The 27,285-nt window shown below is 41.5% G+C and overlaps 1 protein-coding gene across 1 annotated transcript in view; it reads left to right on the forward strand.

Moving 5' to 3' along the window:
- creb3l2 (cAMP responsive element binding protein 3-like 2) overlaps window positions 1-27,285 on the forward strand; it is a 96,251-nt gene that overhangs the window by 14,933 nt on the left and 54,033 nt on the right. Inside the window, exons 2-3 of the mRNA XM_068051064.1 lie at window positions 11,401-11,608; window positions 17,539-17,747. Coding sequence (XP_067907165.1) covers window positions 11,401-11,608; window positions 17,539-17,747 — 417 coding nt within the window. The remainder of the gene's footprint in view (window positions 1-11,400; window positions 11,609-17,538; window positions 17,748-27,285) is intronic.

A 27,285-nucleotide genomic window follows, 5' to 3' on the forward strand; every position in this document is an offset into this window, starting at 1 on the left:
GTAATAACGTCTGGAGCTGAGTGGCCCTGGCAGAACCCAAACTGAGTATTGTTGGTGAATAAGTGCCATTTACGCTGTCAACGACACCTTCCATCACTTTGATTAAGAAGGGACAGTAATTGGTTGGGTTGGATTGGATTTGCCCTCCTTTTTGAGGACAGGTCATAACTGAGCAATTTTTGACATTGTTGGGTAAATGCCAGTGTTGTAGCTGTACTGCCTGATTATATTCGCAACACAGATGGAGGCCATTTGGTCTCTCGGGTCCACTAGAGCAATCCAAAGCTAATCTTCTGGGCCCATTGTCTCCTAATAGTCCTGTTTTAATCCAAAATGTATCCCGCTTTCTCCTCAGTCATGTAACAGCTGCAAACTAAGCTCCTGGTCCTCTCTCTTCCCGTAGTCCTGTACCAATCTAGAACCAAGCCCACTATCTTGTTCTGTGTTAATCTGAAACTGATCCCTTCTCTCATAGCCCTGTATCATCTTCAGCATCAAATATTAATCCATTTTTCTCTTTAAAAGATACAATGGTCTCTGCCTCAACTGTTCTCTGGCAAAGCCATGAATTTTGATCACTGCTGTCTTGCTTTTCTCAAGCTGCTGAGAATATACGTTATGGTTTGGTATACAAATCGTCACATCAAATGCATTATTTGAATGCTGATAAATTTTTCTTACAAAGCAAGTAGAAGTCACTTTAGATTTGAAGACTAAATCAGCAGTTTGTGCTACTGAATGAAGATAAATGCCTTGTTAACACTTACAGATGGCCATTCGTCTTGTATCTGAAGAATTCAGGAAACCCTTGCATCCCAGGCTTTGAACACCTAATAAATCACCATAACTTCAAGTGATCAAGAGAGCTTCTGCTGCTCTTCACCAATGGGTGGCTGATCAAGAAAGCCTCAGAAATTCTTCATTATAATCTCGAAAGTATGCAAGAAGGATACCCCTGACGAGCCTTTTATTTTCAGTCCTGCTGGTACAATGGGAGGGATATTGTGGTACTCTTTGTAAATGGCTGAACTCAAAAGGAGTGGACATTATGGAGGTAAAATGCAACTTGCGTGGAAAGGAAATTCAGATGGGCTGACAAATGACTGATCTGTTATTGCCCATTCTGTGCCCCCATCAAAGTTGAATTTAACTCCCTGTATCTCTTAGTCTTGTTTCAGTTTTTCTGAGGCCAGAGACATAGGGATCAGAGACCCTGGATCCAACAAAACTTCACCTGCAATATTGTATTGTAAACTCTGACTTTAATTACTGAGTGAATTATCAAAATTGGGGAATTTATTATATTTGAATCATGGGGATGTACTTGTAGTAGTGTAATCTGCTGTATTGCCCATTGCAGCAGCTTTTCTGTTCATTTTGATAAATCTGAACTAAACAATGATCTGAAAGTGTTTGTTCTACCAAATTCTGAAATTTGAGGTTATCTGAGAGAACCATTTCTAGTCAGTCTGGGTAACACTGCAATACTAGAGAGGGAGTGAAGGCTTGCTCATGGGAGTGTCCTTGATCCTGAACACAAGAAAAATTTGAGTAAATCTCAAGTATAACAGACATTACATATTTGAGACAGATGTTTCAAATTCCTCCAAAGCTGCTAATTGTGTGGAGTTGTTTAGGCGCGAAGGGCTGTAGCTTGAACTTGTCTGCAGAGTACAAATGGATGTTCTTAATTTAACTTGGCCAGGGTTCAAGGTGTTAACAGTTCAAACTGACTGGTGGTTGGGCTCCATAAAACTGCAAATGGAAATGAATTTATTGTTGCCTGAATGAATTGGTGACTTGGATGCATTTTATTACAATTCTAATGCTGATCTCCCCTAACCAGAGGACCACACTGTCGTCTGGTTTGAGTTAGAATACTATAGTTGAAAAAAAGTTAACAATCGGGCAAATTTATTACATAATGGATTACATCTGTTCTGAACTGTTTGTACGTATCTTGTATTATAGCAAGATTCAAATTTAAATAGAGATAGATATTTGTGTACTGTTCTTTCAGGTAATACTAATGATCATTGCCACTTTGTCAAGAATTAGAAAAATGAACTCCCTCAGAAAATGGTGTTGCCTTGTGGAAAGTATTTTGTGTGCTAGCTAAGACCTTGCTGGAAAGCTGATCTAAGATGTTTGCAGCCTTCTTGTACTCATGAAGATATGTGTGCCAGCAACTGTGGGTGTTCATTGAGATGAGAGGTTATACCTATCGGGAAAGATTGAATAGGCTGGGGTTCTCTCTTCTAGAAAAGAGAAGACCGAGGGGTGAAATGTTAGAAGTCTTGAAAATTCTGAAAGGGTTTGATAGGGTGGACGCAGAGATGTGAGTTTCCAATTGATGGCGAGACCAGAACTAGGGGCCATAATTACAAGATTGTCATTCATAAATTCCATAGGGAATTCAGGAGAAACTTCCTTGCCTAGAGAGTGGTTAAAAAGTGCAACTTGCTATCACAAGGATTGGTTGAGGTGAATAGTATAGATGCATTCAAGGAAAAACTAGGTAAGCGTATGGGGGGGGAAAGGAATAGAAGGAAATATAGATAGGGTGGGAGGAGACTTGAGTGGAGCTTAAACACCAGCATGGACTTGTTGACCAAATGACCTGTTTCTCTGCTGTAATATTCAAACCAGAGGACTCTGAATACTCCAAGTACATTCAAACCCAAATGGATCATACATCGAAGAATTATTTAGGTCCATGGCTAATGGAGACATTGATTTTAGATAGATAAAGGCATCCATGTGGATCAAATGTAAGAGTAGTGGTTTTTTTTGTACCATTGAGGAAAAATCTAATCTTAATTTACCAATCTCTGCTATGTAGTTTTGAGAGGATCATCCTTTTTTCACCCCTTGAGGGGTAAAAAGGTTTACTTTTCTCCAACTTTGCTAAAGGTCCAGTTCAGCTTTTCGCTTTTAAATCCTGAAGGTTCTAGTTTATTTAGCTGAGTATTTCATAAACTTGGATTCAAGTTTGTGGGGCTGCAGATTGATGGAAAATTCTTTGTGGAAGGATATGTATACTATGGGGTAGTCTGTGGAACAATGGAATTCTTCTACCCTTTGGGGAGGGACAAATTGAGTATATAAACAAGGTTCTATGAGAGATGGACAGTGAGAGAGAAATGTAAAGCAGCTACTTGTGTTGTTGACATATGCCATGGTTACCAGATTGATAAGTGTCTGGAGTTTGAAAGATGTTGAATACCTTTATTGTCTGTTGTACTTGGGTTTTCACTACTGGCTGCATATATGTTAAAGTTTCTTTAGCTAATGAGCCTTCCTGTTGCACCATAGATAGTATTGCAAGCTGTGAACCTTGCAGTGCTTTGGAGTAGGGATGAGAATATTCACTTTTTTCACTTGTAATGAAGTAGAAGAGGCCAGCAGTAAGGTAGTAATTAGCTTTCATCACTATTTATATCATCAAAACTAGACAGTAGGTGATCCCAGTCAGGCTGTGCATTTAGTAAAACCTTCCAGCACACAGAACCAGAAATTTCATAGTTTGACCCAAGCATATTATTCACTGCTAGAAAAATCTTGAAGACTTTGTGGCTAGGCTTGTATACAGTGGGTCAGGGGTTCTCTACCTTTTTTGCTTCTGAGGCACCCACCCCCATCCACATGTTTCTATGAACCGCACAAGTATTTTTTCAGTATAAAAAAAAATTAGTTATGTAGTTACAAAAAAAATTACTTGTCCTTGTATGTCATGTGCATGCTGGTTAATTAAATGTTTCTGTAATTTGCAGGTAAGGTTTTAGAAACCATAATCATGAAAAAAATCAGTAGGAGGTTTGTTTTAATTTAGGATAGCCAGCATGGATTTGTAAAAGACAGATCGTGCTTAACTAATCTAATTGAATTTTTTGACGAAGTAACTGAGAAGGTCAATGAAGGAAATGCAATGGATGTTATCTATGTGGCTTTTAAGAAAGTGTTTGACAAAGTATCACATAAGGTTTAACAAAATTGAGGCTCATGGAATAGGATGGTCAGTGTCAGCTTGTATTTTTAAAAAATAAGTGGCTTATGGATAGAAAACAGTGTGCTAAATGGTTGTTTTTCAGAATGAAGTATGGTAGACAGTGGTGTTGCCCAAAATTCAGTAGTAGCACCACTGCTTTTTTGCTTTCTATATAAATGACTTTGATATTGGAATACAGAGTAACATTTCAAAATTTGCTGATGCCAAACTTGGCGGTGTGGCAAACAGTGAGGATGATGCAAATTGACTGCAACATGACATAGATAGGCTAGCAGAATGGGCAGACAAGTAGTAGATGGAATTTAATACAGAGAAATGTGAGGTGATGCATTTTGGCAGAAGGGATAGGGAGAGGCAATATAGACTTAATGTTCTAAAGAGTGTGCAGGGGCCTTGGGGTCCATGTGCACAGATCCTTGAAGGTGGCAGGACATATTGAGAGAATAGTTAGTAAAGCATATGGAATCTTGGGTTTCATAAAAGGCATTGAGTACAAAAGCAGGGAAGTTTTGCTGAACCTTTTTATAAAGCTCTGGGTAGGCTGCAACTAGAGTATCGCACACTTTAGGACGGATCTGAGGGTCCTTGAGAGGATGCAGAAGAGACTTAGCAGACTGGTTCCAGGGATGAGGAATTTTAGCTCCAAGGTTAGGTTGGAGAAGCTGGGGTGGTTTTCCTTGGAGAAAAGGAGATTGAGGGGAGATTTGATAGAGATGTACAAGGTTATGACTGGTTTAGATAAGGTAGACAAAGAAAAGCTGTTTCCATTGGCTGATGGTACAAGGATGACTGGACACAGATTTAAGGTTTTGGTTAAGGGATGCGAGGGAGAACTTTTTTGTGCATTGAGTGTTAATGACCTGGAACTCGCAAGGGTGGCGGTAGCTGTTATGACTGAGGCGGGAGGAGTGCGCTGTTATTTCTAGTCCCCCTTCTCAACAGGTCACAACATATGTTAAATTTTCCCACTTACTGATAGTCAATCATATGCTCTATATTTCCCAAAAAATAGAACACACTAACCAGGTTTCTTTAATGAACAACAAAATTTATTACAGAACAAGTCTTAACTAGTAATGAAGTAAAGCATAAACACAAATTTAAATTTTAAAGTCCCCTTTTTACCTTAGTCCCTCACGCTGTCTCACACACCGGTTAATCAGGAAAATAAAGGATTTTTAAAAATTCAGAGCTCTGTTACAGACAATAAAACAGTTGGGCTGATTACTTGTTCATTTTTGAAGAAAACAGAAGTTGAGATATGTTCCAAAACTGGCATACAGTCTAACTTCCGAGTACATGTAGACAGGTCATCAGAATCTTTTAGGACAGTTCTTATCAGGTGGCATCGTTAAGTAATTTAGCAGGCTTTTCTTCAAAAACAGGAAATGAGATGAATTGACACAGTGGACTTCTCAGTATCGTTTACAGATGCTGGAAAGCAAGCTGGGTTGTGGTCTTCTCCTTCCTTCACTTCTTCAGCAGCAAGCTAACTTTATCAGCCGCTCACTCCAGAAGGTAAAACACACTGACGCTGCAAGCAAAAGCTTGAGATTTCTGCCCCCTCAGGTGCGTGCTGCTGCTCGCCCAATCAGAGGGGTGTCTGTCATTTCTCTGCTCACTTCTTCCCCTGTTACCAGGGTTTCTGTTCTATTTTTAACGTCATGTGACAATCAGTAAACATTGTTGTCAAACCAATTGTTTAATTGTCCCCTTGATGACTCTCTTGGGGGGTGGGGGGGAAACTGGTCCAACATTTATTCAGTTTGACTATGAATTCCTTTAAAAAATGTTTTTAACAAAAAAATAGTAACACCTTCGTAACATACTGGAGACGATCAGTGATTTCAATAGGAAATTGGATGGGACCATGTAGGGCGTGAGAGGCCCCTGTGGAGTCTCACTTCGGTTCGGAGCCGTACTGTAGACGTTACAGGAAATGAGTGACTCAACACCAAAAACAGTAATTTTATTGAGTAATTATTAAGTAATCATTAAACAATTGTTGATAAAAAGGAAAGAAAGATAACTTTATTAAAAAGAAAGGAAGAAAAAGTGTATAGAAAGACATACATCACCAAGTCTCCGGAGAACCTTGCACAGAGGCGGACTCTCCCGTCAGTCACTCTGTCAAGTCCCTTCCTCCATAGTCTTCAGTGGTTGACTAGTCCACTCTGGCTGCATCCCTGAACAATGGATGCTGTGCCCCTTTAAGTCCAATTTCTGGCTCCATTCCAGCTCTCCGAGGTTTCCATCCAAACATTCTCAAAATAAAGGTCCGACAACCATGAGTCCTTATCAGATTCTTCTCACAGGCACTACGAGCCATTCACGCTGTTGACACATCCTTTGGTGTCTATTGCCTGCTATCAATTAGGTTATCAATTAAACTCCATCTTCTGATACCATACCATAGTGGACCACCCCATGTGCAAGGTTATCCATTGTCCTGGCTTGTAGATCAAGGGTCATCGAATACCATAAGAACTTTTCTGTTTAAACAATGGAAAAGCAACTGGTATTTCCAAGGAGAGAAAAACAGTAGTTTAGACTAAACAACAGCTGTGCACGGCCTGGCCTGACTAGCATGAAAACAAAAAGAAGAAATTCTTGGAAAAATATAAGTTCACAATTAATATACCATTGGTTACATAATTTATGACTTTACTCCGAGCACAACCACACCTAGTTTTAAATCAATGTCTACAAAGTAATCTTTAAAAAAATTACTACCAGTTTCATACTGTTTTTTTTACCAAGAAAAATCAAAAGCAAGGCAGAAGTAAAATGCAAAAACTTACAAAAAGTAGTGGCAGTTAATTAAATTTGGAATTTAAAAAAGCCAGCTCAGTACTCGTGATCATGAATCTACTGGATTGTCATAAAAACTCACCTGATTCACTAATGCCATTTAGGGAAAAAAATCTGTCGTCCTTGCCTGGTCTGGCCTGCATATGACTCCAGACCAAAAGCAATGTGGGTGACTCTTAACTGCCCTCTGAAATGGCCTAGCAAGCCACTCATTTGTATCAAACCGCCATGGAAAAGCCAAGTAGGAATAAAACAAAAACTTGATGGGCCATCTGGCATCGACCCATGTACTGGCATAGGCATAGCCTGCTCAGTCAACCCTGCAAAGTCATCCTCACTACCATCTGGAGACTTGTGCCAAAATTGAGAGTGCTGTCCCACAGACTAGTCAAGCAACAGCCCAGACTCCTCCATTACCATCCCTGGGTATGCCCTGTCCCACGTGCAATACAGACCCAACAGAGGTGGTGGCACAGTGGTATACAGCTGGGAGGGAGTGGCCGTGGGAGTCCTCAACATTGACTCTGGCCCCCATGAAGTCTCATGGTATCAGGTCAAACATGGGCAAGGAAACCTCCTGCTGATTACCATCTACTACCCTCGCTCATTTGACGAATCAGTACTCTTCCATGTTGAATGCAACCTGAAAGTAGTACAAAGGGTAGCAAGGGCACAGAATATGCTCTGGCTGGGAAATTGAAATCCATCAAGCGTGGCTCAGTAGCACCACAACTGACCAAGCTGGTTGAGTCCTAAAAGACATATCTGCCAGACTGGGCTGGCAAACCAACACGAGGGGAAAACCCACTTGACCTCTTCGTCACCAATCTGCTGTTGCAGATGCATCCGTCCATGACTGTATTGATAGCAGTGACTACCACACAGTCTTTGTGGAGACAAAGTCCCTTGTTCATGCTGTGAACGCCCTCCATCATGTGTGGCACTACCACTGTGCTAAATAGGATAGATTCAGAATGGATCTCAGCTCAAAACTGGGCATTCATGATGTGCTGCGACTCAACAGCAGCAGAATTGTATTTCACCACACTCTGTAACCTCAGGCTGAAGTGCCAATGTGGTGAAGCTACAACATAAGACTACAAGCCTGCTAAGCAGCATGCAACAGATGCAACTAAGCAACAGATCGAAGCAGTTTCAACCAAGGAATCAGATCAAAGCTTTGCAGTCCTGCCACATCCACTTCTGAATGGTGGTGGACAATTAAACAACTCATGGGGGGGGGAGAGGAAGCTCGATGAACATCCCCATCCTTGATGGCAGAGCCGAGCACATCAGTGCAAAAGAGAAGGCTGATGGTTTTGCAGCCATCTTCAGCCAGACGTGCCGAGTGGATGAAACATCTCGGCTGTCTCCTGAGGTCCCCAGTATCAGATACCATTCTTTGATCAATTTGATTTGCTCCACTTGATATCAAGAAATGGCTGAGTGCACTGCATACAGCTAAGGTGGTGGGCCATGACAACATCCGGCTGCAGTCCTGAAGACTTGTGCTACAGAACCAGCTGCGCCCTAGCCAAGCTGTTCTGGTAAAGCTACAACACTGGTATCTACCCGACAATATGGAAAATAGCCAAGGCATGTCCTGTCCACAAAAAGCAGGACAACTGCAATTCAGCCAATTACCACCCCATCAGACTACTGTCACCAGAAAAGTGCTACCAAGCTGCACTTATTCACCAATAACCTGCTCACCAATGCTCAGTTTGGGTTTCACCAGGACCACTCTGCTCAAGACCTCATTATAGCTTGGTTCAAACATGGGCAAAAGAGCTGAATTCCAGAAGTGAGGTGAAAGTGACTGCTCTTGACATCAAGGCAGCCTTTGTCCAAGTGTGGAATCAAGGAGCCCATTGGGGACAAAATCTCCACTGGCTGGAGTCCTTCCTATCACAAAGGATGATGGCTGTGGTTGTTGGAGACCAATCATCTCAGCCCCAGGACATCACTGTAAGAGTTCCTCAGGGCAGTGTCCTAGGCTCAACCATCTTCAGCTGCTCATCATAAGATCAGAAGTGGGGATCTTGGCTGCTGATTGCAGTGGTCAGATCTGTTCGTACCTCCTCCATACCCACATGCAGCAAGACCTGGACAACATTCAGGCTTGGATTGATAAGTGGCAAGTATGACACAAATATTACAAGTGCCAGGCAATGACGAGCTCCCTTTGTCATTTAATGGCAATATGGTGATGGTTGAGGATTTTTTATTTTTTATTTTAAAAAATAAATAAATAAAAAAAAATAAAAAAAATCCTCCACCATCACCATCCTGTCGGTTACCATTGACCAGAAACTTAACTGGACTAGTGATATAAATACTGTATCTACTAGAGCAGGTCAGAGGCTGGGTCGTCTGCGACCAGTGGCTCCCCAAAGCCTGTCCATTGCCTACAAGGCACAATTCAGGAGTATGATGGAATACTCCCAACTTGGCTGGATGGGTGTAGCTCCAACAATACAGAAGCTCAGCACCATCCAGGACAAAGCAGCCTCCTTGAGTGGCACGTATGGGAACACCATCACCTGTAAGTTACCCTTTAAGTTGGAACTATATCGCCATCTCTTCTGTCACACTGGGTCAAAATCCTGGAACTTCCCGAACAGCTCTGTGGCTGTACCTACACCGCATGGACTGCCGCAGTTCAAGGAGACTGCTCACCACTGCTTTCTCGAAGCAACTATTGGTGACCTTGCTAGCAGTGTCCACGTCCCATGCGCAAATATCTTTTTTTTTGAAAAAGATGTGTGACTTGGAGGGAAACTCTGGCTGTGGCGCCTGATGCCCCTGCTCTTTGTGTTAGTTGTTGAGGGTTTGGAGATGCTGTTGAAAGAGTCTCGAATTGCTGCGGTGCATCTTGTAGATAGGTACGCCGTACAGCTACGGTGGTGGAATGAATGTATGTTTAAGATGGTGGATAGGGTGCCAATAAACCAGGCTGATTTGCGCTGGATGGTGTTGAGCTTCTTGCGGGATGTTGGAGCTGCACTCATCCAGGCAAGTGGAGAGTATTCCATCATGCTCCTGACGTGCCTTGTAGTTGGTAGAAAAGCTTTGGGGAGTCAGAACGTGATTCTTTTGCTGCAAAATACCCACCCTCTGACCTGCTGTTGTAGCCACAGTATTTGTGTCTGGTCCAGTTAAGTTTCTGGTCTTTGGTGACCCCTAGGATATTAATGGGGGATTCAATGATGGTAATGCCATTGCATGTCAAGGGGAGGTGGTTGAAGTCTCCCTTGTTGAAGATGGTTATTACCTTGCAGTTGTGTGTCACAGATGTTATGTTTTGTGTTGCCTTTCCTCATAAATGAGGTATATAGCAATGTTTTACTAAAATTGGATTGAACCTCCAGCATTGTTCTAGGACCTGAAAGCTATCTGCAGTTCCAACTCTGTTAATTTTGATGTCAACATTTAGGTTTCTGGATGAACCTGTATAATGTTTGGAGTCTTTTAAAATTAGGTGTTCAGCAGTTCAGACAACCTATCATATTTTAAATTAGTCTTTAATTCACCAATTTCACCACTCCAAACGTTGGTGAACCACTTCATCCTTGTGTTGCGTAGGTCAGAACATGCTGTTGAGATCACACACTTTTTGGAAACTCTTTTTAAGATGCAAATATATATGCACCATTATCCTTTGTTGGCATTCATAGAACATGAAGAGCCATGCTCTTCTGCTTTGTGATGTATCAGTTATGTGCAAGTTTGAAAACAAATATAAGCAGTCTGCTTCTTTGTTCTGTTCTATTACCTTGATTGGGTCCATGGAGAGAGTGCGGTTGCATGCCTAATCAGTATCTTTGGATTATATCATGTGTTCATTGTTCTAGAGTGGTGTCACAACAATACTATTATTTAGGCTGCAGCTTGGCAACCTTGGGCTCCGTGTGATATTTCTTCTCCTCCAGTTGAGTCTTGCTTTCCTTAAGCAGATATGTGACCGGTTTCTTCTGATGTGTATGAGGGGGTGAAGTGAATTGCCTTGTGCGTTTATAATTTGCATCCATTAAGGATTTCTTCATTCAATCCATATACACAGTGCACCTAAGTTCCAGCTGACTGCTGCAAATAGGAGGCTGTCAGCTCATGCAACTCCACTGGCAGATTCAATACTCGCAAAGACAGCTGATCTTCTGGCCTCTACAGTGGAACGGACATGCGAACCTGCAGCGCCTGAACCCTGCAGCTATTTCTCCCACTTTAAAGTAGGGCCCATATCCAGTAAAATGACTGAACGTGTTCTCAGCAACAATTTACTCTCACCCCAGCATAAAGCAGTATTGCAAGGCTTGCCCAGGACTGCTAAAGCAATACCTTGTAGCCATCATTCTCTGTAATCTGCTGGAGGAAAGCAGTGCACTGAAATACATTTCCCAACACCACCACTAACCTTTAGAAAGAAGTTGTCAATAACCTATTTTCTTTGAAATTCCATGATTTTTGACTGTTTTTAACATGGTTTTTTTTCCTGAAAATGTTGCTATGACAAAAATTACAGCATTAATTATTATGCATAATCTCAGGTTTCAAATTTCTTCTTTTGCATATTTCTTCAGCACTTCACAGAGATGTTGGATGAGTTTTCCAAGGATATGCTGGGCCACCTCTTCAACGACCCTTTTCTTTCTGATAAAAGTGAGCTGATGGATGCAGAGCTCTCGCCCGCTCCACACATTCAGGCTGAGCACAGTTACTCCCTGGCAGGTGACTCCCGCCCACAGTCCCCACTCACACAGATCTCCACTGAAGATGATTTTAGTGAAGGTATTTATGTGAAGCTTGTTTCAAGATTTGATTTGAACTTAAGATAATTTAAATGCATTTTTTAAAAATGGAATCCCGATTTTGATTTGTATTGGAAGTTGCATTGCATTCTTGCTTAGTGATTGAGACGATTTTAAATGATCTGACTCTACTTTTGTAGTGAATATTACTGCACATGAAAATAAAACTCCAACTTATTCCGGTTGACAGGGCCTGGTAGCTGTCCTGGGTTCGATTTGAAACAGGTCTGGTGGCTTCAGCAATAAAGCCCTGCATTCCCATTTATAGGGAGCTTGATGGTTGTAGTGACACTACTGTGGATTCCATTAAGAGGTCAAATGCATATACTAGTAAAGCACCAGATTCCCATGAAAAAGTGGCCTGCAGAGTGAGCTACAACAGACCAAGACGATTCAGGTTTAGATCAGATTAGAGATACAGCACTGAAACTTCAACCACCCATTTATACTAATCCTACACTAATCCCATATTCCTACCAAACATCCCCACCTGTCCCTACATTCCCTACCACCTACCTATACTAGTGGCAATTTATAATGGCCAATTTACCTATCAACCTGCAAGTCTTTTAGCTTGTGGGAGGAAACCGGAGCACCCGGAGAAAACCCACGCAGACACAGGGAGAACTTGCAAACTCCACACAGGCAGTACCCGGTCTTTGCTAAATTGGCGGATCTCAGCTGGGCTCCTGGTAGGGGCCCTGCAATTGACTCTAGGTGAAGGAGGAGAAAATTGAGCAGGGTTCCCCTTCCTGATACTATCCAACGACCCTTGCTGTAGGTACGTATATCTGAAATCCTCTGATGAGGACAGATTTGACTTAGCTGTAACGGCCCATATGCTTGAATAACCTGTTCGACCTGTTGTCTAGGCTCACGTTTGAAGAATAGTGATTAGATTAGATTAGATTAGAGATACAGCACTGAAACTGATGTTTTCTTATGGCTGTCTACAGAGACTAGGTGGGACTGATTTCTTGGCCTGGCTGCTAAATGTGATATATTGCAGTAATAGATCTCTTCCGGTCTGAGAGAAAAATTACTCGGGACTCTGATCTTGATTCACTGCTTGGCTGACTGTGGGGAAAATAAACAAACTGTTTTCTTTTTCATTCCCATCCTCCTTTACCACAAAGAGGTAGAGTAATACACCTTTTACATGTTTGATGCCAAGGTACAGTACATCTTTATAGAAATTTGAGATTGTGGGGTAGTGTGCATTACCAGCTGTTCTGTGAAATATAAGGATATTTCATTGTTCTCTGTCACATCCAAGGATAAATATTTCACTGAGTCATCAGGAGGAGCGGTGGTCTGCAGGAAATCCCATTGACTTGTAATACACTACTGTTCCAATTAGAATTGTTGAATTTTATCCTAATAACTTTCTTGTCGTGAGGTACCAACTATACAATAGACTTCTTTTGGGAGCTTCCACATTGAGCATGAAATTTTGAAGCATTGTAACAACGTTTTCAAGGGCTCCAATTTGACCTAATCTGTACACTGTGGTGCCGATAAATTGATGGACGGCACCCATTATGCTGAAGATCATTGGTGCGGATTCCCCATATCATCAGGTGTGGAGGCTTGAAGCCTAGCATACATCATATGCACTGCAAGTCTCCTCCACATGTCCCATTAAGGATCCAGTCGATTTTAGGGGGCTTCCCTATAATGTAATTAGTACCTCAGATGCTTAATACATCTTAATACATCATTGGGAGGGAGGAATTTGCTGCTGGCCTTTCCTAGTAATAGGCTACCTTAATTTTTCCCACATTTCTTTTCAGCCTTCAATCGCCAGATCCAGCAGCTTTCAGGTGGTTTAAAAAGTGGCAGCTATATGTGGGCAACCAGCAGCCCTCTATTGTGATTTACTGGCCCCTGTCCCTGTGACCATCCCAGGTGTCACATGCCAGGGAAGCCATTGATGCACAATACTGCAAGGCCAGTTGATTACATCATCAGTTCACTTTGGCACAAATATATTATCTGAATCACCTTTATTGGTCCATATTTTTAAACAAAGGAGCATTTCTTGAAATGCATGGGCACATTTAGCGATGGTGCCTTTACTGTGCTAAGGCGTGAAGTGAGGCAAAGCAAGATTATTATTGGTTAGCACTGAAGTATACCCTCCTCAGAGAAAAGTCATCCAAAATTCTCTGTTACTTTCTATAATACATCCAAGGATCTGACTACAAATGTGAAAAATGGTGGCTCTGAGGAAAAGCACCACATTAATGAAACCCAGTAGTTTTCTGTAGGAAGTATATGCCACAAGTATGCATTACCACCAAGAACCTTTTACTCTTTTTTTTTTTTTTTTAAGCTGGCATCTGCAAAGCTTTCATGCAATCTTTCTACCTTTTAGTTGCTTAGAATGAGTGGCCATCCCAGCACAGACACAGGCTGAAACTAGTTTCTAAAATTGTTGGCACACTGAAACCTTCATGAAAATTTTAGCTGAGGAAAGATTGGATAAGCTGGTTTTGTTTTCTTTAGAATAGAGGAGGCTGAGGGGAGAATTAATTGTGGTGTATAAAATAAAAAAAAATAAAAAAATTGGCAATGCACTTGAGGTGTCGTTCGGACCAAGAGCTGTAAAGTGAGATTAAATTGGATAGCTTTTGTTTGGGCCAGCACAGACACGATGGGTTGAATGGACTCTTCTGTGCCATAATTCTTTGTGTTTCTATGAGGCTAAACACAGCAAATCATTCCCATCTACCCTATCTATATGATGCGTGTTATTGATGCACAGAATCATAGAATGGTTACAGCACAGGAGGAGGACATTTGGCCCATCTTGTATGTGCTGGCTCTCTGAAGGAGCAATTCACCTAGTGCCACTCCTCTGCCTTCTCCCCATGGCCTTATTCTTCCTTTTCTCATAATAATCCAATTCCTTCTTGAATGCCTTGACTGAACCTGCCTCCACCACACGCTCTCAGGCAGTGCATTGTAGCAACGGGTACATCGAATCTTCAGTAAAGACAGGCCATTCGGCACAATGGGTCCAAGCTGCTGTTAATACTTCATGTGAGCCTGGTCCAACTCTTCCCACCCTGCCTATCTCTATAGTCACTTCACCCTCAGGTATACATCAGGCCTCCCCTTAAAAGTGTTAATGCTTTCTGTTTCAACCACTCCATGTGGCAGAGTGTTCCACATTCCTAAAGTTATTTATTTGATCTGTTGATGGCTATCTTGTATTTATGCTCCCTTGTTCTGGACTTGCCCACAAGTCTCTGATCTTTTGATATATTCAGTTTAGTTTCTTACCTTCCAAGGAATAAGTGATCACCTTTTTCCTCTTGCTAAAATGAACCCTTTACATGCTTGTTGGTGTATATACTCAAACTTGCAACATCACTTTGTTTTGAAGGACAAATTCGTCTATAATAGCATAAACTTGTCCCACAAATTACAAGCATTGATTCTCTTTGAAGAGGGCACCCTGGACTTGTATATGAAAGCTCAGAGGAAATAGGGGAAGGTTAACCCTGAGGCTGGCGTCAAACTCATACCAACTTGTCCCAGTTACTATTTGTGTGTCAGCAAATAAGAAATTAAACAGGCATATGTGCAGCCACTAGAAACAGTGTATTGAAATGAACTTATTTCTTCCTATCTTGATTCTATTTTTTTCTCCCCTGGTCCTGTCTCTTCCCACCTCCATCCGTGACTCTTCTGATACCCTATGTTATTTTGACAATTTCCTGTTTCCTAGCCCTAACCGCAGCCTCTTACTATGGACATCCAATCTCTCTCTACCTTCATCCCCCACCAGGACGGTGAGAGCTCTCTGCTTCCTTAAACAGAGGCCCAACTAGTCCTCATCCCCCACCACCCTCCTCCGCCTGTCTGAGCTTGTTCTCACATTAAACAATTTCTCCTTCAACTCCACTCACTTCCTTCAAATAAAAGGTGGTGTTATGAGTACCTGCATAGGTCCTAGTTATGCCTGTCTTTTTGTGGGGTATGTCGAACATTCCTTGTTTCAGTTCTACTTGGGGGGTGCCCCCACTCCCACCCCCACCCCAACTCTCTTCTCCAGTACATTAATGACTGTATTGGTGCAGTTTCCTGCTGTTGCTCCGAACTGGAAAACTTCAATTTTGCTTCCAATTTCCACCCTTCTCTCACCTTTTACATGGTCCATCTCTGGCACCTCCCCTCCCTTCCTCGGCTTCTCTGTCTCCATCTCTGGGCTGTCCACTAATAATCATTATAAGCCCACCGACTCCCACAGCTTACCTTGACGACACTTCCTCACACCCTGCCTCCTGTAAGGACTCCATTCCATTCTCCCAGTTTCTCCGTCCCCGACACATCTGCTCTGATGATGCAGCCTTCCACAACAGTGTTTCTGATATGTCTTCCTTTTTCCTCAAGCGAGGACTCCCCTCCACCCCCACCCACAGTGCTTGACAGGGCCCTCAACCATGTCTGACCTATTTCCCACACTTTTGCCCTCACTCCTTCCCCTCCCTCCCAGAACTGTGACAGGGTTTCCCTTGCCCTCACTTTCCACCCCACCAGCCTCCACATTCAAAGGATGCTATTTCTGCCACTTCCATGTGATGCCACCACCAAACACATCTTCCCTTCCCCTCCCCTGTCAGCATTCTGAAGGGATTGTTCGCTCTGTGACACCCTGGTCCACTCCTCCCATCACCCCTGACACCTCATCCCCTTCCCAGGCAATTGCAGGAAGTCTAATACCTACCCTTTTATCTCCTCTCTCCTCACCATCCAAGGCCCCAAACACTCCTTCCAGGTGAAACAGCGATTTACTTGTACTTCTTTCAATTTAGTATACTGTATTCACTGCTCACAATGCAGTCTACATTGGGGAGATCAAACGTGGATTGGGTGACCGCTTTGCGGAACACCTCCGCTCAGTCCGAAAGCATGACCTCGAGCTTCCGGTTGCTTGCCATTTCAACACACCACCCTACTCTCATGCCCATATTTCTGTCCTTGGCCTGCTGCAGTGTTCGTGAACATCAATGCAAGCTCGAGGAGCAGCACTTCATCTTTCAATTAGGCATTCTCCAGATTTATGGACTGAACATTGAGTTCAACAATTTCGAGCATGATTGGCTTTTTTATTAATTTTTTAATATATTTTATTTTTAACCATGTGCCTGTTTTTTATGTGGTAGAGCTGCTCATTATTCTGCCATTAACACTCTGGACTAACGCTTTGTCGTTCACCACAGCCATTAACACTCTCTTTGCCTTTGTCACACAACATCTTTGTTATCTAATCTCTCCTGCCTTCTGCTCTATCACACACCTTCCCTTTTGTTCTCTTCCCCAACAAACCCCAACCCCCTTCACTTGCTTAAAACCTAAAGCTTTTCTAACCTTTGCCAGTTCTGATGAAAGGTCACTGACCTGAAACGTTAACGCTGCTTCCCTCTCCACAGATGCTGCCTGACCTACTGAATATTTCTAGCACTTTATTTTTATTCCTGATTTCCAGCATCTGCAGTTTTTTTGCTTTTATTTTAGTATTGAAATGCCAGCTGGTTGAAGATGATTCTTGAAGCCAGCGTTTATAATACATGTCGTTGTTCTCTTCTTATGTTCTGTCATAAGCAGCTAATGGTCAGCATCCTACATTGTTCTCACCACTGTTTGCAAGCACCAATGCTGCTATCCACATCTCAGAGGCTGCAGATAGTAAGCTTGAAGAGATAGCAGAGTGACTCAGTGCACAGATGATGAGGAGTAGATGGTACTAACAGAGAAGGAGGAAGTACCTACTGTCTGGTTACATGGATACCATTATTGACATTATACTTGAACTCCATCCAAACGGGAAGATGATTATACTAAATAACAACCAAACTTTAAAATCTGCAAAAAAAATTTTTTTTAAATTTTCCTCTGCAGATATGGAGTGTGAATCCTGGTCAGTGAGCTCTGATCTAAAGCCAATCGCGTTGAAGCATGAAGCTCTCCTCTGTGATGGTAACTGTCTTGCTCCTTCTGTTACCTTAACTGCAACCACTTCTATGGTTGTAGACATTGAACTTGACACGTACAAGGTGGACATGGCCCCTGCGATTGAACCAGCTCTTGATGCAGTCCCAAATGGTCAGGTGAGAAGTACTCTTCATCTCTTTTTGTACTTCTGAGGCTCTCTCAATGATCTCATGGGCTGAAAGTAAAAGACTCTGGGTCTGATCCTAGGCAGTGCTGAGTTTGCTGATTTTAACTGGATAATCAGTTGTGCAGTTAGGATTTCTGATTCTACTGTTATGACATGATCCTGCTAGAAAGTACACATGTATGTGAATTGAGGCAAGAGTAAAATTTTGCTTAACGGTGCTGCCTTTCACAATCTCACTTAAGCTCGTTGCCAAGCCTTGTAGGCCATTCATCATGTTCAAGGCTTGGCATCAGAGGCCTCCGTGAACCAGTGTTCCAGCACAAATTAGGCTGAAATATTCCCACTTGTCCCTTTTTAAGCCAATTTTCTATACAATGTCATCATTTACTCGCTGTTTTGACTCCTTATTGTACCCATTATTTATGTAAAATCATGTCAAGTGCCAGCCAAAAGTTCAAATATACAATGTCAACTGTATTGTACCTATTCACTATTCCAGTAGTGTCTTTGAACAGCTCTGTCTGGTTAACTAAATGTGGTTTGCCTTTCCTGTAAACATATTAACTGTCATTTTTAAAGCAAGGTGCATTTTTCAAAATTGAATATTCTCTACATCTTGAGATTGTTTGTTTCAAAAGGATTTTCCCCATAACATATTAAGCTTAGTGTAACTTTGCAATTTATTGGAATCACTCTCCAATTTTTAGGGAATTTACAAAGTTAAAATTGGACTAATTTCCATTGCATCACCTTTGAAGATTCTCATTTACAAGTTCACTGGACCAGGTAGTTGGTCTACCTAGTCTGTTACTTTCATACTGTCAAGCACTTGAATGCTTTGTGTGTCTGAGTGATCAATCATCAAGCATGTGCCTAGTGAAAACATACTTTTTGTGTGCGTGCACATCTGGGAGCAAATATTGATTGCTCTAGTCTTTCTAATGTTAAGAAAGAAGAGTTGCACCCAAACTTGTTCTCCCTAATTTGTTCCTTTTCCAGCAACATAAAACATGGTAACAAAGAACGCTCAATAGACAGCTATCTCCCTTAGTAGCCTTTAATAATTATCTAGAATGCTGTTTGGTAAGTGAGGCCAGAAAACAATACATCACCTCAAGGGGTATACAACATAAATATGAAGAGTGCATGCTAGACCCCAAATACTTAACTTTACCAGTATCTGTTGGGGTCCCTAGATGCTGTGTTTCGTGCGGCTGGCAGAGACAAAACATCATGGGGAAGAAACTTTTGTGTAGATATGGGTTTCAGTCATGGTTCAGTTGGTAGTGCTCCTACATCATCGTTGGAAGACTCCAGAGAATTGAACACAAAACCTAGCTGACCTTCCAGTGTAGTATTGGAGGTGCCATCTTTCGGATAACATGTTAAATCAAGGCCCTATCTGCCCCCTCAAGTGGACGTAGAAGATTCCCAGAAATATTTAGAAGAGCAGAGGAGTTCTCCCAGTGTCCTGGCTGACATTTATCTCTGAACCACCAACACAAAAACAAATGATCTAGTCATTATCACAGTGCTGTTTCTCAGACCTGGCTGTGTGCCCATTGGTTGACACATTTCTAATAATAACTACACTTCAAATTGGCTGTAAAATGCCATGAAATGTGCTACATAAACGCAAGTTTTTCTTTCATTCAACATAAATGGATGATGTGGGGAAATTCTGTAGAAACATTAACTTTTAACTCTGAATAATAGAGATTAAAACTGACCTGAAAACAACTCACATTGGTATACATCATAATTAAAGTGATGCTTTTAGGCCTGAACCCGTATAAAGACACCGTAAAAGTAGTTTTGTGAATTTCTTACTATTGAACTTCAACTGCTGGGAGCATATTTTGGCCACTTGAGACCTGGAGGTCAGCGCATCATACAGAATTTCCTTCTGGGAACAGAAATTTGTAAAATCTACCCTTGTGCCTTATTACGTAGGATTAACTTTGAGAGTCAATTTAAAAGCAGTCTTAAAAATTAGCCCACGAATATGATTCAATCATTGTTCAGTCATGCTCACTATCATGGTGATCATCTACCTCGTCATGAGCTAAGACATCACAAAACTCATGTTTGTGTTAAAACAATAAATACTGGCACAATGGATTTTGTTTTTCAAATGAAGTTGTTAGCTACTTGGTCAGGAAGTTTGACTGTGGTATATTTGTGAGGATACTTTGAGTTTTACTCCCTGTCCAATTTTATTCCTCATTGAAAATAGTAAATCAACGGGTGTCAAATGGATGTCCAATCTGAACCCTCCTGCCTCCTGTTCAGTGGGTTAGAATAAAATTACCCTCCATATTTATCACTAAAACATTGTCTGAATCTGTTCAGAACACATCTTACTTGTAAAAAGCAAAATACTGTAGATGCTGGAAATCTGAAATGAACAGAAAACGCTGGAAACACTCAGCAGTTCAGACAGGCAGTGTCACTGGAGTGAGAAATAGAATTAACGTTTCAGCTTGATGGCCTGTCATCACAACCTTATTTGCACTGAATGGAATATAAAACTCCTCCAGAACAAGTAAGTCTTTTCTTTTTAATTCTTCATTTGTTGAGGTATTGGTCCAGAATTTGCAGGAGCAGGGCATCTCATGGTTGCTCGGTTAGTTAGACCTCCCTCACCTTTCAGTTTCAAATTTTTTTGCACTGCAAATCACTGGAAGTGCGAGCTGATAGAGTGATGAGGTGAATGGGTCCCCGGTGAACGACTGGACCAACAATCTATCTACTTAACCATGAGATTTAAGGATTGAGAAAGAAACAGAGGAATGATGGCGAAGGAAGTAGGGTGAATTGGAGTCAAAACAGGTACAGAAAGAAAAATAGGGAAAGAAAAAGTGGATTAATCGAAAAAATAGAAAGCAAAATTATGAAAAAATGTAAAATTAAAAAAAAACTCAAACTATTTACCTGTAGGAATGAGACTCCACAGTTTCAGTTGTTCCATTTCTAGGCTGGACAGGTTGAGTGGAATTACAGGAACATAAATCTCATCGTAGGTGTCCTTACACTGTTAAGTGCATACCCTAAGTTTCCACAATGAGATTAATTCATAAATGCAACAATTTCCTGAAACTCATGGGAAGCTTAAAGACAAATTTCTGTTTCCACAAGACTAGCAGCAGAACAATGCAACTGTCCAGCAACCTGTGGCGGTGATTTGCAACTGATCGGATATCTCTGCCTCACCACAAATTATTGGGTATTTTACACAATAATAATGGTTTACAACTATTTAGCACTCCATTTGCATTCTGTTCCATGACATCTACCATTTAACCTCTCCCCCTCTGTTCTGTCACCGACCTTCCTTGTTCTACTTCCCACCTCCCCCCTCTCGCTTGCTCAAAGACTGTTACATTACTAACTTTTGCCAGTTCTGATGAAGGGTCACAGATCTGAAGCGTTAACTCTATTTCTCTCTCCACAGATTCTGCCAGACTTGCTGAGTATCTCTGGCACTTTCTGTTCTCATAATGGTTGCACCTTTGATTTGATTTGCCATTATTTTGCCAGCAAATTCTGGTCCATTGAATTGCAAAATTTGTTGGGTGAAATTACGATGTGTCCTTCAGTGATGAGGAGCTTGAGTCTGAGAATGCCTTAGACCCTGCAAGAACTGGGGTTCACTGATGTAGAAATGGTACTGATGTTCTGTCATACCCCTCATTAAACATGGGAAGCTGCTGCTGATACAATGCTCTCTTTATTTAAGACCAGGACATTGTTTAATGTTATCCTTAACTATCAATTAGGCCGACCAGTGGGTAAAAGACTGTGTCTTGATTCGAGGAAACTACTAATTGAAAGAGTGTATCACGGAGCATTGGGAAACTGCAAGTAGTTATAAGTTTACCATAAGATGTTGCCAAAGAACTGATCAAGAATTCAGTCACATTTCTACAGAATGCTGACCCTGACAAACCTGTTCTGCTTATGATCTACCTTTATACTTTGTGGCTGCTTATGAAAGAACCCAATGTAAGCAGTAATAGACACAATAGGCTAGATACCCACCTGCTACACTGTGGAACACTAGAGAATGAGCTCCCCTAATTAATACCAAGAATTCTGTCCAAGCACCAAAAAAACCTTCGTGATTTTTATATCCTGCGAGGTCTGGGCACTGCCCCACCTACTGCCATGCAGATGAATAATTGGTGTATCTGCTTATCAACTTAAGTAATCAAATTTGTATGATCTAAAGAACATCAAAATGAATTCCTTTTCTGCTTAGAAGTTTTAACTCTAGCTTTTACGAATAAGAATAAAAGTTGTTCTTCTGGCACTTCACAAATGGGAGTGCTGACCTTACTGAAGCACCTTTATCAAGCCTATCTCTTGCATGGAGACTCAGAAATATCCAATTCTGAATAGTATTTCTAGCCACTGTTACAAAATAATTGATCAGACAATACCTACTAAGGTCAGCCAAAGTTGCCTAGAGCTAGAGGGAGGAAAGGAAATGGTGGAATTCTTCATTTTGACAGTGGCCTCTGCGTAGCTGGTGGGGTTGGGGAGGGAATGAGGATAACTGACAGCACAGAAGAGTTAGCAGCATAACTGAAGATGCGCTTTCTCTCAAAGATTTAAGGAGAATGTGCAAAATCTTAATGAAAGTGGTGATTGCAAGATTGACTATGACCTTTGGCCATTCCTGCTAGCTTGTGAGATCACAATGCAATGTTCTGTATTTCCTTGCTATACCTTGCAACAAAGAAACAGAAAGCCGGGTCGCAGAATTTATTCTGTCGGGTGAAGAGGCAGACGTGGTCTGCACTGCAAGTCGTGGGTGGTAACATATGGCATCGCATGATTTAAAATTGTGGACATTCCTCTGCCCCAGCCGAACCATGCTGACATGGCTCAGACCTCCCTAACCTGTTTCATTGAAGCAAACTGTTAACTTGAATGCTGCCATCATCTTAGAAATCTTGATCAGATCACCTGTAAGTTTAGGCTGTCTTGATAACTAAGATGTTTAAACTGGGAATTAGTCAAGTGGCCGTCCTCTGCACCCTTTCCAAAGCTTCAATATCACCCACCATGTGAAGAGACCTAAACTAGACACCGTTCCAACTGAGGCCTGACCAAGTCTTTGTACAAAGACAAAATGGTAGGTTTTGTCTTGTCAATTGTCCTATGAATGCACACGCCTTATTCGCTCCAACTATTGTTTTACGACATTACTGATGGAATCTTTGGCGATTTAAGCACTAGATAGCACTAGATCACCCAGATCTTTCCTTATCCATTTTCTTTAATGGTTTTCCCTAAAAGTTGTATGTCTGTTGAGCATTTGTCCATCTACACTGCACTTTTCCAAATTAAACATCATTTGCTAGTCACAAGCCCAATCCCCCAACACATCAAGATCTGTCTGAAGCAATCGAGTATCGTCTACAGTCCTAACACTCGCAAAGATCATGGGTATCAACTGCAGATTTGCAGATCATGCCCCCAACACCTGCATCGTTAAAATAATAAAGGATAAGGGTCCCAGCATTGATCCCTGTGGGTCACTACTTGTGACTGGTCTCCAATCAGATCCAAATCCATCTGTAACTCTTTCTGCCTACATCATTCCAGCCAGTTCTCAATCTAGCTCAATCTTACCACTAATACCAGAGGCATTGATCTTGTCAAATGCTTTTTGGAAGTCGAAGAAGAAAGTGCCTACTGGGGTTTCTCTCGTCCGCCATCTAGGTGACATCTTAAAAAATATATATAAATATATATATATATATCACATTTGTAATACATGACCTTTGTGAAGCCTGTCCCCCTCTATCCAAGTAACCATATTGTATCCCTAATGATTCCCTCAAGCATCTTTCCTATTACTGATATCAGACTAATAGGCTTATAGTTATCTGTGTTCGTTTTGTCTCCTTTTTTAGTTTTGGCCTAAGCTAAAGCAAAGAGAAGATCAGGCATCAATCATCCAGCTTAGTGAAGAAATGGCTAATAACCTTTGCAGTTTCCGTAGAAGATTTACTACAACTGAACCAAAACAAAAAGCGATTTTAAAAGTAGAATCTTGTCACAGTGGAGCTTTAAGAGAGGGTATTTCGACTAAACTTGGTTATTGTGCTCAAAAGCATTTGGATACTACCCTAACTAAAGTATTTTGTAACGTTATGTATGTTCAAGAGGACTATAATTTTCTTCCATTATAATTGAAGACCAGGGTGACCATTAAGTAATAACTGTTAAAAGCTCACTTAATTTATGTGAAGGGCATGTATACAATACCTTCAGTGCACACTCTCTGCCCAGAATGGAGAGCTGTTTCAATGTAAAGATTTTTGAAATCAAAGCTGAAATTGAGGACTTGGCAATGCCGATGAAGACTATAAACTCTGCTCTTCATTGAAGAGGCACCCACCTCTAGATTCACCAAAATGCTGCAGTTAATTCAGCCTATTAGGGGCTGAGCCAACAGTAACTTGTGTTCAAATGTCTGGTGTAGATGCCTGCCCATCCCTCAAAATGGGAGCCTTTGTTAAATTAGGACAATGAAATAATTAAAACATGCCTCTGTAGTATTTTCAGCTTGCCATATTGGGAAGTCAGCAGTGCAAGCAAAAACATAAACACTGGCAAGAGAGAGAGAGACAATCTCTGATAGATCCTGAATTTGTCAACTGATGGGCTTTGGTCTATATTTAAGAATATGTGGAGATTTAGATACCACATTCAAAGAAGTGTGAATGTGAAAAAAACCATTGAAGTGTCTTCACAGATGCTGACATTTTACCCTTGTTGGGCGGGGACGGTGAAGTATTATTGCCAAGGTTTCATTCTGTATTGGCTAGATTATTAGACGAACATCATGGGACAGGACATCAGAAATGCTCCATCCATCAATATTGGCGACCACTCTCTGGAAGTGGTTCAAGAGTTCACCTACCTAGGCTCAACTATCAGCAGTAATCTGTCTCTAGATGCTGAAATCAACAAGCACATGGGAAAGGCTTCTACTGCTATGTCCAGACTGGCCAAGAGAGTGGGAAAATGGCGCACTGACATGGAACACAAAAGTCCGAGTGTATCAGGCCTGTGTCCTCAGTACCTTGCTCTATGGCAGCGAGGCCTGGGACAACGTATGTCAGCCAAGAGCGACGTCTCAATTCATTCCATCTTCGCTGCCTCCGGAGAATACTTGGCATCAGGTGGCAGGACCGTATCTCCAAAACAGAAGTCCTCGAAGCGGCCAACATCCCCAGCTTATACACACTACTGAGTCAGCGGCGCTTGAGATGGCTTGGCCATGTGAGCCGCATGGAAGATGGCAGGATCCCCAAAGACACATTGTACAGCGAGCTCGCCACTGGTATCAGACCCACTGGCCGTCCATGTCTCCGCTTTAAAGACGTCTGCAAACGTGACATGAAGTCCTGTGACATTGATCACAAGTCGTGGGAGTCAGTTGCCAGCAATCGCCAGAGCTGGTGGGCAGCCATAAAGGCGGGGCTAAAGTGTGGCGAGTCGAAGAGATTTAGTAGTTGGCAGGAAAAAAGACAGAAGCGCAAGGGGAGTGCCAACTGTGTAACAATCCCGACAAACAAATTGTTCTGCAGCACCTGTGGAAGAACCTGTCACTCTAGAATTGGCCTTTATAGCCACTCCAGGCGCTGCTCCACACACCACTGACCACCTCCAGGCGCTTACCCATTGTCTCTCGAGATAAGGAGGCCAAAGAAAAAAAAAATTAGATGAGTCATGCTGAGGTGCAGATCCATCACTTATTCTAAGTGACAGCTTTTAAAAGTTTGTATGCCTTCTAACGAGTTAGACTTTAAATGGTTTCCTGTGGATTATAAAGCCAGAAAAGGATAGAAAAGCATGGCCGAGTAGGGTGTACTGGGTAAAGGTATCTCGGGGCTCACTGTTGGAGGCACTACTGTTTTCTAATCTACATCAGTGTCTTGAATTCTGAAAATCAATGCAAATTGGTGAAATTTACAGAAAAAAATTACCAAACTAGGAGGGTCACTGGAATCAAAGGAAGGAACTCACAAACTACTGAAGGAACTAAACAGAATGTGAGACAAACAATGACACAACATTTTATGCAGATATTTAAAAGTATAACAGGAGGAAAAATTGAACAATGTACATACTTGGTGAATGTTGTTGAAATATAGTCGTTTAGTAGTACAGAACTTGAGTATTGCTGAAAATAGAGACATGTTGTCAAAGCTTTCGTCTTGCACTAATCAGGACAATCGCAAGAATAACCAATGTAAGGGAAAACAACAACTTATACTGCAGGCGAAGAGAGTGCTGATTGGTAGAGGTGTTGCTACAGCGAATGCACCAGTTTACGGTGACTGACAGTTAACTGCCAAGCTTTGTTTAAAATTTAAACCAGGCAGCTTGACTCTTGATTGGTCAAGGGATTGCCCTGAGGAATGAACCAGAAAATGGCAGTCACTTATTTTGTTCAGCTGTAACGGGCCCAATGTTTGTATGTATTCTTTCTGTCTGCAAAGAACAGGACCATGTGTATTAATATATGTAGCTTCCAGTACGCCCAAATGCGCCACACTGCAAGCGCTACTGACCATCTTAAATTGGTTGTCAGCATAATTCTGAGCACACTCTGGTTTGTTTCGCTGGTGCATTCCTCAGGGCAATCCCTTGACCAATCGGAGTCAAGCTGCCTGTTTTAAATTTTAAACAAAGCTTGGCAGTTAACTGTCAGTAACTGTAAACTGGTGCATTCGCCATGGCAACGCCTCTACCAATCAGAGTTCACTTACCAGCCAATCAGTATTCTCTTCTCATGCAGTATAAGTTGGTGTTTTCCTTTACATTGGTTATTCTTGCGATTGTCCTGATGAGTGCAAGATGAAAAACTTGACAAGGTGTTGAAGTAATTGAAAATGAAGGAAAAGTGATCAAAGAAAGTTTGTAGACTCAACAGGGTAGAGTTTCAGTCAAACCAGCGCAGAAAATTGAGGAATTTCAAGAGCAAGATAATGTGGGGGGTTTTTTTGTGCTGTTTTTTTTGGAAAAAAAACATTGGAAGCCAGCCTGCCCATAAAACTAGCCATGCCCCCAGATCAAATTGATCATTTTTGAGTTTCTGCTAGTTGTGCCCATTTGTGGCTCTTTGAGGAGGCATTTAAAATTTAGGTGGATTTGCTTGGGCGCAAGGGCACTAATGTATACATTTTAAAAGTAGGAACTGACTAGTGTACACCAACAAAACTGGTAAATGGTTCTGCTATAGTTTGTCATTTTCAGTTATATGAAATTGGGTTACTCACAGATGGACTTTGCATGCTTATTAAAAATGCTTATTTTTTTTGTTTTAAACTCATCTTCAGCTGTATTAAAACATGCAACAGGTTGCTACTCTTAAATATATCGAAATATTTTTAATGTAAGGGGAAAAAATGAACAATTATTTCTAAAATGCTGCCCAATGGCGCTAGTTCATGGAAAATTTTGCATCTGTGATTATGCAGATGAGTTTAAGCAGAAACTTGAAC

Source organism: Heterodontus francisci, chromosome 18 (assembly GCF_036365525.1).
Source record: "Heterodontus francisci isolate sHetFra1 chromosome 18, sHetFra1.hap1, whole genome shotgun sequence".
Lineage (NCBI taxonomy): Eukaryota > Metazoa > Chordata > Chondrichthyes > Heterodontiformes > Heterodontidae > Heterodontus > Heterodontus francisci.